We start from the raw sequence: 11,878 nt of genomic DNA on the forward strand, positions 1-11,878 counted from the left end.
AAAGTACGTTTGTTACATTGACTATGAGAAAGTAAACAGTAAGCCACATATACGTGTAGTAGAGTATTTATTTCCTCTAGCAGTTTTGACCAGCAAATAACGTTTTGTTTTGGCATAATGTAACAAAGTAACAGACTAGCAAAACCTAACACGAGCAGGAGTGGAGTGTTAACAACTGTTAGTCATGAACACATTGAACACAAAATAAATATCACTTCCTTTTTTTTAAAAAAAATAACATTTCACATCATCTTCCAAGAGCTTTTTGTGGGCTGTGATGTATCGTTGACATTTTTGCAGTCAAATTGTCTTCTGTTCTTCAACCTGTGGCACTAGACATACTGAGGTTTCAAAATAAACCCTTGAAACGCTTTGTTTTATATTCTATCTAATCAATCTACCCAACTACAGAAGCCTTGCTGTTATTTGCATAGTTGAAATGACTTCCCTTCCCCTCTCAAATGTATCTCATGTTCAAGAAGGTTACACATCAGCCAACAAGCTGCTGCTTGACCCCCATTCAAATAAAATAACAGATACACTTTGCACTTATTAACGAGGTGCTGTTTTACTACATTATTTGACTTTTGTTTTAGTGGGATTTTTTTCTACTTGAATATTTAATGATACTATATCAGAATAATAATTTGTTGTTGTTTATTTTTGGAGCTCTTAAATCACACCAAACAAAAAGTCATTGTCATGGTTAGTAGAGTAAAAATGTATTGTTTTATTAGGTTACTTTATAGTAGGCTGTCACCATATTCACCTCTTAGTATTCTGCCATTTTGAATATGAAGTCAAAAAAATCAACACAAGGCCTTCCTTCTGATTTTGACACCATTTAAGACTAAAGCCAGTTTAAGTGTAAGTGTAACAACATGCCAGACTGACATTGTAATGATCCAAGCAACAGTTACAACTGTGCAGTCACCCCAGAAGCATCATGTTGCCCCATGGAGGTTTGGGCCAGCCCTGAGCACCAGCAAGTTGAAGCACTGGCGTTTAACATCAGTCCTGATAAGTGTCATTTTACACAAGTCACATTTGTAATTGTTTTGAAATTAAAGCTTTAACTTCTCTGAACAGATAATGGTTTGTCTTTTTTTTTCTTCCTTGTGGTCACTGATGTAAAAAGTCACGTCATTATTATTCAATATGCATGTATTACTGTATCATTTAAGTGCAATTGTTTATGTTCTTTTCATGAAACTTCACACCACCGGAGTTTTTCTTGGCCTCCCCCTCTGCTTCCCTGGGCATTTACCACTTCTCTTCTTCTTTGTTTCATCTGGGTCGAATTCAGAGTCACTGTCAAAATGTGTTTTTTTTCTTCTCGATTTTGTGGTATCCTTTGTGTCCGTGCTTTTCTGCCCTCCCTCCCCTGCTAATTCAGAGATGGTCCCGTTGTTGTCAGTCAGTGTCGACACCGCCTGTGGATCTTCAGTATTAATTTGTGAACTTGGATCTTCCAGTTGAATTTCCAGCACCACATTACTTGATGCATAACTCTTAGGCCTCCCAATGGGTCTACCAGTGTGTCTCTTCTTTTTTCTTTCCTGTTCACTCAATTGTGCATCCTGTATCTTCTCTACAGTGGCAAGGACAGAGTCTTCACCCATTTTGTTCCCAACACCCTGAGCATCACTAGTGTTCCTTTTTTTCCTCTTGGCATTATTACGTTCATTGCCTGGTGTGTGGTAACGCTGAACGTGACTCTTCAAGCTCACGTTGTGATTGAAGCATTTGTCACAATGCTGACATTTATAAGGCCTCTCTCCTGTGTGCAGGCGCATGTGAGATTTGAGGTGACTTGGCTGGTTGAAGCCACGATGGCACACTGAACACTTATGAGGCCTTAGACCTGTGTGCACATTTAAGTGTCTCTGGAGAGCAAGAGTCCAGAGGAACTCCTTCCCACAGATATGACATTTCAACTGCTTGGGGCCTGTGTGATCCTCCATGTGGAGACTGCGTTCCTTATTTGTGGCAAATGCTTCTGAACATTCAGAACATTTATAGGGCTGTCCTTCCGTTTGGTGGATCTGCTCATGATTGACTTTGCCCACTTTTGTTTTGAATGTCATGTGGCAGTATTTGCACCGATGCGCGTAATTTACCTCATGAACTCTGCTATGGGAGTTTACAGCATGCTCATTAGCACATCTCTTGCCACAAATGTTGCAGGAATAGGGCTTAAGTATGTGCTCACATGTGTGAGGCCAGCGTTTTCTGTAAAACTTCCCACACACCGTGCAGAGCTCATTGGGCTGGGGAGCAAGATTATAACATGTTCTCTCCGCTTCGTCATCATCCTCAGATTCCTCATCGTCATCCTCGGATTCCTCATTGTCCTCAGATTCCTCATCGTTATCAGTTTCCTTATCACTGATCACCTGAGGCACACTTGTCTTCCTCTCTGAATCCACTTCAGTCTCATCACGTGATCCCTCTGTTTTGTTGACCGAGTCAGTCACCTCATTAACACCAACATGAGACACAAATGAGTCTTCTGTTGGTCCGGCCTGTTAAATGATGACATGAATGGGTTTGAGTGAAATAAAATAATTTTTATCTTGGATATGATTCAGTATAATTGCTAATGTTGTACCTCTGGAATGACCTGTGTGCCTTCTGTCAGGTGAGGGCGTTCAGCAGGTGGTGCACTGGTACTGACCTGGCTTTTCCTCTGGTTTCTGTGCACACACTGAAGGCACTGCTGGTTAAAGACAACCAACCCGCCGTGGGTCACCTTATCGATTCTGAGTTTACAGCCACATGACTGGCACTTCTCGTTGAACAGCTTAAGGAGGTGTTTTTCCTTTGTCTGTACAGGTGCTGCTCTGAAAAAAAATATTTACAATATTGATTAAATAATGAGTAAAACATGAAAGAAACTCCAAAAATGGAGATTAAGAAAACTTACCTTTTCAGGATCAAATCAATATTCACATTTTTTGGTAGCATTTCAGACACTGAAGTATCGGAAACATCTCTTGTTGAACATAAGACACTAAGTGGAACTGGGCCTTCTGAAAAAGGAGATGCAAAGAACTTATGAGAAATCACTTTCTTTGACTTCATTTAAATGAACACAACAATTATTTATTTTACCTCTTGCGGGAAGCCTCGATTCTTCATGAAAAGAGGGTGAATATGTCTTAACTTCAGTGGTTTCCACAGGCTCCTACACAAGGAAACAAAGGTAAGTGGTTTGTTTGTTTTAGCTTGTGTTTTAATACTAACACAATAATAATGATAATTCATTATTATCATTGTTATTATTACTATTACTGTAATAATAATAACAACAATACAAATAATAATAGTAGTAGTAGTTGTTGTAGTAGTAGTAGCAGCACTAATAGTAATAGTAATAGTATAAGAAGAAATGTATTCATGAATAGATTATAATTATAACAAGGCAATCAGAGATGGCAGAAATCACCCCATTCGTGCAAATATGGTCATATTGGCAAGTGTGGAAACACAAACAGACAGACAGACAAAAAGATCGATCATAACAGGACAGTAGTGTGACACCCAGTGGACAAATCAGGAACAACAAGTGTGGAAACACTGACAGACAGAGCCACTAAAAACAATACTTCAACTGAGATGTGAATTTACAGATATATTTTAATGTCTGGCATGTCATGATCCGAGAAATACAAATATACATTGTCATGGTCCTGTGGATTGTCCTCCTGCACGCAGGTACTATACGGCAAGCCTCGCGCTGCTGCTGTTTCCTGGAAATATATGTATTATATATACACGTCATATTAAGACAATAAAATTATATTATATGGCATATAATATATACATGCATACCTCAAATGCACGGTCATCCTCTGCATCTTCTCTTTCTTGTTTGCTCATTAGTGGCACAGTACTTTGATCTGTTTGTGCTGATGAACTTTGATCCACTTGTGCTGGTTTACTGGTACTTTGATTTGCTTCCGTCAGACGAAGCGCCACATAATGACATTGATCAATCAAACCAATGGTGACTACTCGACGAGAAGGACTGTCATCTGGTGGTTTAACAATCGTCATGGCATCCGGATTGATAGTTGTTACGATGTGAATCTCCATGTCCATCATGTCCGACAATGCTTGAACTGTCACATTATCTGCCCAGGCACCCTTCTCCAGTCGATCCACATATCGGTTCCACGTTTCAATTTGGCGATCAACTACGTCAGGGATACAAGCAATCCCAAAGTCAATGTCCTCTGGCATGTCCACATCGTAGCCAGCAACTATTGCCTCATGACTTGCTATTGGGTCTGGGATGAACTGCTGATATCGGTCCACATCATTAGATGTCCTGAGAAACCGCACCAACGCTTGTCTCAGCTCATCTGGCGATACACAGTCTATGTTGGAACGGGCACAGGTAACATGTATTGCATTGAAGAAACAATTACCATCTGAAGGCACATCTTCGACGTCATATCCATATCTTTTCGCTATACTATAGATGTCTGTTCTGGCTGCCTGGGGAACTGTAACAGTAGAAACTTCATCAGTTCTTGCACATGGAGATTGGTTGATTGCTTGCCAGAGATCATGATCACCGTCTTGCCACTCTAGCGGTCGCAGGTCACTTAGTTCCTCTGGTATGTCACTGAGATGAAGTCCATTGGCCTTCGCCTGTGCAGGCATCTGTCCTGTCTTCATTGTAGAGTCACAAGTATTGCAGATCCAAGTGCAGTCAGTAGACAAATGGTTGGTCAATTCAGTGGTGACATCCTTTGAGAATTTGTTGTATTTATCCTGATTAAAACGTACAACAGTCTTCCTATACATAAGCCGATGACAGACACAGCAGACACATGTTGGCCCTTCCTTAATTCGCTCACTGAAAGCTCTAGATGCATCTTCAGTGGTAAGTGCATTTGCTGTTTTTAATTTTGCCATTGTGTCTCTTGACAATCTGCAGTGCAAAACACATACATTTTGGTGAGATATTAATCCTTGAATAACATTTTTGTCAATATGAAGATTATGATTTGTCATTAGCTGCCATGGAAACGACACACCCACCTCGTGCTTCGTTGTTCAGGTGTCTCTGCAGCGTGAGTTTTGGCAGTTCGACGTCTGTTTGCTGACAACCGTATAGCTCTTTCATCTGGTGCCTCTTTTGCACGAGTTTCTGCAGTTTTACTCCTGTCCTTGGATAACCTGGCAGCACGTGCATCTGGTGTCTCTTTTATACGAGTTTCTGCAGTTTTACTCCTGTCCTTGAATAACCTGGCAGCACGTGCATCTGGTGTCTCTTTTGCACGAGTTTCTGCAACTTTACGTCTGACCTTGGATAACCTGGCCGCCTGTGCATCTGGTGTCTCTTTTGCACGAGTTTCTGCAACTTTACTTCTGACCTTGGATAACCTGGTACATGTGAAGGAAAAGGGGGCAATGGTTATAATACTTAAATACTTTTTTATCACGTTAATGTGATTACATTTTACCATAATATTTATAAAATACTTCTTCATTTTGGAGAAACTGCATTTAACATTAATTTTCGTGTGAGAGACGTTTGAAACTTGTGGTGAGATCTTCATAGTTCACACTCAAAAGAATGTCAAATGCATATCAAAATTCGGAATAACAATGATAGTATACCGTTCATATCGTTGCTTTTCTGTTTCTTGTTTCCTCCTCTCTGCCATTCTCTCTCTGTTCTTTATCTTTCGCAGCTCCGCTTGTTCTGGCGTTTCGTTCTCCAAAGCCTAATAACAAAATGCCACATTGAACCATAAACAGATAAGGTACAGTGTATTAATGTTGTTGATACATGATGGAAATGGTGTCATACTATATGCCATATTTGAACATTGTACAATAATCTGAAAGCATAATTATCTAGTGTTAACTGGTCTATTTGCAAATTAAATTGACCAGATGAGGATATAATGGCAGATTGGCTGTTGAATATATTCTGCCATTGTGCATTGCTGTATTTCACATTTAACGACGAGGCCTACGTTTTTTTTCTGTTTGCACTCGTAAGACTCTTGGAATCCTCCTGTTTCCAGTAATCTATGATTCTTCTTGTGGAATAATGCGCAGGTTGATAAAAATCAGAATGTTCCCATTTTGTGGCATGCATGTAATGTTCAAGTGACAACTATAGCCAGAATACTCCTATCAGTTAAAAGCACATTCCAATTTTGTTTAAATCATACATATAGAAACGGTGTATGTAACTTGTGTAACATTTCTAGTTTAAAGCAATTTATCATGAAATATACATAACACCATAATTCTAGTTCAGCCAAATTAGGACAGTATAAAAGACCAACAGCTGTCATTCGATAACTTGATGCCCAGGAGTTGACCCCGACCTTGGTCGCACATGGAAGCAACATGGCGGATAGTGCCGGCCCTCATAACTGCCATTATCAAAACTGTAGGATACCTCCTTAAGGATAAAATGTTGGTGATGATATCTACTGAAATATTGGCTAACCTTGGTATCCTTCTTTGCCATTTGGCAATCCACTGATAAACAATAAACTTATAGATCTACATACCTTTCTTTTCCTCTGGCGATCCTTTTCTTTCCGATGTTCTGATCTTGGTCGAAGACAGACCGACACACTGAGCCACTAAAAACAATACAGTCATATGTAACATGTTGCATAAATGTTATATTCCTGAATCATCTATTTCCCAATGAATTCCCTTGTACGGGTTTCCACAAAACTGTCCCATGTCATTTATTGGTCATTGCTGTGCCAGTCTCAGCTGACATAGGGCGATAGGCAGGGTGCACCCTGGACAGTTCACCAGTCCATCGCAGGGACACATATAGAGACAAACAGCAATTCACTCTCACATTCACACCTATGGTCAATTTAGGGTGTACAATTTACCTAATCCCCATATTGCATGTTTTTGGACTGTGGGAGGAAGCTCCCTGCTCCAAAATTGCTTAAATTGTATGTGACGTACAAGACATGTCAGAATATCATATAAAGAAAATGGACAATTTTGTGTATACATATTTTATAACTCATCCATACATGTTGTGGCATATAGAGTATTTCTGCAACATCAGATTATTTCTTTGCAGGATTTCTTTCAATTACTCTTCCATGCAGTTTATTATCTGTATATATTATATAGACACTAGATAATTTTGTATTAACCTTCTTGGTATAATTCATACATATATGGTGAAGGGAAAAAACAACAACATAATCCGTCAACATTTGATCATTTTGTTTTGCTGTGCTTTTTTGCTTCCAAATATATTTTATGTCTGATTTGTCAATTAAATAGTATTTTTTATTCCTGAAATATGACTACCGAATCCAATCAAATCAATTCTATTGACGCCTGATGGTCTTTGACTGCGTCTTCTGTAAGTTCAAACAGATCTATCATAACAGGACAGTAGTGTGACAGCCAGTGGGCAAATCAGTAACAACAAGTGTAGAAACAAACACAACAGACACACAGAGCCACTAAAAACAATGCGATCAGTGATGGCAGACTTCACCCCATTCACGCAAATATGGAAATATTGGCAAGTGCGGAAACACAAACAGACAGACAGAAACACTAAAAACTCCATGGGGTGAAGGAAAGAGATAGTGAAAGAAGAATAAAACCATGTATTTATACCACGAGTTGACATAGTAAAACTACAGCGTGTGTGTGTGTGTGTGTGTGTGTGGTGTCACTCACTACCTCTGGCTTAGACTGGACACACAGAGATGGAACAGCACCGGGCGTTAGCTGCACCGCCCCAGTCGGAGCCACATAAATCAAACAGTCCCTTTTGAAATGCTCAGCGCAGATAGTGATTTCAGTCCACGACGACTCTTTAAAACGCTGCTTATTAACTGTGGCCAAAAACTGAACCCATTCCAGTCTCATCTCTGGATCCTCCGGTAACTTAAACCGCTGCGCGTTGCGATGCCACGATTCACATCCGTCGACGGAGCACATCCCGGAAATAAGCTCTGTCCACGCACACCGCGTTATGAGTGTTTATTAAGACATAAACAGGGACGACCTCTGTTATTTGTTAATCAGGAAATATTATCAGGCAGCTATTTTAGCCACTCGTTGCTGCTACGGAAGCCGAGATGGCTCAGTCGGCGAGAATGTTTTGATGGGTTCGCGCGGTTTGTTGCCAGGCGTACACCGATTGGTGCCAGACCACAGCCCCCGGTTGGCTATTGATTATTAACAGCAAAAAAACACAATTTACATCCCTGCACTGGAAAAACGTCTTTATTTACGTCTTGTATTTATTTGTAACTCATAGCAAGTGTAATATGACATCAATGTAATCAATACTCAAATATCATTGTAAAATTATAAAATATAAGCAAATAAAAAAGATATTATGCATTGGATTGTTTTATCAGACTATGTAAATTCATATTTTCCACACTGAATCCATAGGTAGGTTTATAATATAAAAATGTATATTTGAAAAAAGTTATTATTGCACCTATATTATTATACATACATATTATTGTATACTTATAATACATACTTATTTTTGAATAATTGCATTATTTAATGTCTCAATATATTCCTATATATTTTTTATTAATACATTTATACCCTTGCCTGAATTGGTTTGAAATAAAAAATAATGATAATTTAGTGCATGTATGTGTGTATATGTAATTACAAATGTTAAAGTTCCATGGCCAAGTCTGTCTGGGATATATCCAGCAGGTGTCACCTTTTAGCTGCAAACTTTCACCACATGACTTACGCTGTTGCCAATTGCTGTGCAAGCATTTAGGAGATAACGGATGTTATCATGTGTTTTTTGTGTACATGGTGCAGTCAACTGAAAATGTTAGAATAAACCTTTGATATGCATTTTAGCTAAGGACATTACTTTATCGAGGCTGTGTTTCTACTTAAGACATTACATTACATTACATTACATGTCATTTAGCAGACGCTTTTATCCAAAGCGACTTACAAAAGTGCATTTAAACATTTGGGTACAAATAAGAGCTAGACTGAATGTACTTATTGTGTATAAGACATAAACCTGATGCACAAACCAGCAAAAAAAGATGCAAACAGAAGAGAAGTGAGTGGAATAGTGGAGGGAGTTGTGAAAGCCTGTTGACCTCCTTTCTCATAAGCAAAGGTCACTGTAGTTCCCTGACATGCTTGGTGGATCAGAGGAGTCAGATTTGTTGCACTCTGCAGTCTCATCTTTAGATGTCACTAATTCTTACACACTGGACCTTTAACAGATCCAGTCAAAGGACAAACATACTCCACCGTGTCCATGCAGGTTAGATGAAGAGCTTATCAAGAGGAAGGACACTGAGGATGTTCAATCAGAAAACTTCAACAACCTGCCTACTTTAATAAATGAACACCAGAATGATGCAGATCTTTCACTTCAACAGCCTCAGGGAAGTGTGGCTGAAATATGGTTCTGGGGTCATGTCTGTGGTTTTAAATACATGGCCCCTGAACAAACAGGAATGCCATTCATGACTGCAGGCTCCGCAGCAGTCTTCTGTAGCAGGTGTTGACAAGTTACACATCTGGTAGGCTAGTTGTTTTCCCCCAGAAAAAAATATGCCATGATTTTATAGATTTATGGTCTGACTGGATGTTTTCTTTCAGACTATCTGACAAGTTATTTCATATTTGCCCAGAGGAGGCCAATTTATCTATCATCACATCTGCTGAAATTCACTCATATTCTTATGTTTGTTTGCACGGCAACATTTATTGGATTTATTTTATTTACAGGGTGCTTGGCCACATAAATAGAACACTTACAACCATGTGAAGCAAGGCCAATCTGTATTCCAAAAACAACCTATTTATTTTCCTGCTTTGATATCATCACCCACCATCAGTATGAATGTGCTGAATGTGCTTGTACCTCGCTGAGTATAACTTGTGAGGAATGTGTTGTGAAACCATATACATCAGGGTAGCTGTAATAAAGCCAGCACTGCATCAGTGTTTGCACAACAACAAACCCAATTCCTTTCACGGTTGATTGTGAGTCCAGAATGAAGTTCCCATGTGAGTGAGCCAGTGAAAAGAAGAAAAACTGGGAAGACCAAAGAGTGCAGAAAATGTTCATTTTCCTGGACATATAAGTGGGAAGGAATTTGACCCCAGACTCTTTTTTGAAGACTCAATCGTTTAAATTCTGGGAAAAATAGAGAGAAGGAGAGCGTCGCAGTCAGAACATGTCAGCTGCCTTTCACTTTCACACAGGAATGTTGGCAAGTCTTCACAATGCTGTCCATCACTGTGCTAGATAAGAGTTCACAATTCATAAATAAGATTGATAGTGTTGCATACCACCAGATCGTGCTCTGTGTTTTCCCATACAAGCTTCTCTGTCAAAAGCATCCGTATGATCTCACCAGCTCATATCCTCTCTGGCCAAGTCCAGGCTTGCATAGGTGTTTTAACAAATTTACCCCTTCCATTTATCAAACCAAACTTTTTTTAGTTGTGCAATAGACATTTCTATTTTAACTGACTCAAACCTGGCACAGAAAAGTGGCCTCTGGCAGTTTGTGTTGTGTTTTTTAAATACTCCAGATTGACTTTAAACCAAGTAGCCTTCAGGACACCGAAATATCAAAAATTATTTATCATCCTTAGACATCCTTAGCTAACCCCGCGCACACAATTAAGTCTTGATGACAGGCAATTTGGATCAAAACAAACCAGAAAATCCTGCTCAAGGTTTGTGGGGTAACACCTTAATTAAGTATAAGAAATTTAATTGTGTCAAGTCAGGAGTAGTTTGTTATTGGTTTTGGGTTCTAATGTACTTTTCATGACCTGGTGACCCAACCACTGTTATCATAATTGATAACTGAAATAATTGATTAACCTAGAGTATTTAATGTATGACTTAAAACCTTATCGAGAAAACTGTAGTGTCAATAAACTAAGACAACCAAAACTTTGCACAGAACACAGCCAAAAAGAAACCACAGACAAACTATTTGTTTACTGACGCAATCGACTTCCCACGGCCGTTGTGTATACAATTTTTTTTAACATAAATAAATAAAGCCAAGCTACTAATATCACCTAACAACTGGCAACAAGCAGTCTCACTATATCTCATTCATTCCCTCGGTTTCCTGTTTATCAAATGTGTAAAAGCTTCTCTGCCAGAGCCAAGTTGTAGACACACACGCAAGTGAGTGGATGACTGGTGAACCATGTGACCATGCGTGTGACAGTAATGACATCATAACATTCATTATTCTCGCCAGTCATTTACATTGTCCCACATTAATAACAAGTGTGATGTATTGTCTGTGTGTGTGTGTGTGTGTGTGTGTGTGTGTGACAGACACCACATCACACACAGAGCTCCCAAATCTCCTAAAATAGTGCATAAACACCGCTGGGCGTGAGTAAAATTCGAGTCAATAAAAACATTGAGGAATGCAGCGCATGCTAGTAAAGGTGGATGGCAGCACAAAGGAATTTCAGAGGGCATTAGCGACTAATCTGGGAGAAACCTGTCTTTGTCGTGTATAGGGTTACGTGTCCTTATGAGAATGTGATCTATGTCAAGCATGCTCTTCATGGCAAGAGGAGAACAAGAGAGCAGGCCACCCGAGAAAGTTGAACCCAAAAGAATGCTGCTCTGGTATTCATTAATGAAGAGCACTCTCTGTGGAGTAAGAAGAGGACAGGAATGAAGAGATTGAGTTACAGCGTGAAACAACACCATTTACCAGTGAGAAACCACAGCTTCCCTGCTTATATTTTGATTTCAACAACACAAAACAGCAGGATTGTTTTGTTTTGTTTTTGAGAGTAAAGAGTAAAATCCACTGTAAATGGAATCACAAGCCAGAACCAGAGCCTGGTATATTAG

At 39.3% G+C, this 11,878-nt stretch overlaps 1 protein-coding gene across 3 annotated transcripts; it reads right to left on the reverse strand.

Annotated features, from left to right (window-relative positions):
- Nucleotides 1-50: 50 nt before the first annotated feature.
- Nucleotides 51-8,111, reverse strand: LOC122772982. Of its 3 annotated transcripts, none has more exons than XM_044031343.1 (10): nucleotides 7,708-8,111; nucleotides 6,546-6,620; nucleotides 5,635-5,741; nucleotides 5,053-5,397; nucleotides 3,835-4,942; nucleotides 3,681-3,752; nucleotides 3,115-3,187; nucleotides 2,927-3,032; nucleotides 2,678-2,843; nucleotides 51-2,525 (listed from the first exon to the last, which is right to left on the reverse strand). In XM_044031343.1, the coding sequence occupies exons 1-10, from the start codon at nucleotides 7,966-7,968 to the stop codon at nucleotides 1,215-1,217; spliced, it is 3,624 nt and encodes a 1,207-aa protein (XP_043887278.1). In that variant the 5' UTR covers nucleotides 7,969-8,111; the 3' UTR covers nucleotides 51-1,214. The 3 variants fall into 3 exon arrangements, with proteins under 3 accessions (XP_043887278.1, XP_043887270.1, XP_043887284.1); XM_044031335.1 differs by having other exon boundaries at nucleotides 2,612-2,843; XM_044031349.1 differs by lacking the exon at nucleotides 3,681-3,752 and having other exon boundaries at nucleotides 2,612-2,843.
- Nucleotides 8,112-11,878: the final 3,767 nt, after the last annotated feature.

The sequence above is a fragment of the Solea senegalensis genome, linkage group LG1, assembly GCF_019176455.1.
Source record: "Solea senegalensis isolate Sse05_10M linkage group LG1, IFAPA_SoseM_1, whole genome shotgun sequence".
Classification (NCBI taxonomy): domain Eukaryota; kingdom Metazoa; phylum Chordata; class Actinopteri; order Pleuronectiformes; family Soleidae; genus Solea; species Solea senegalensis.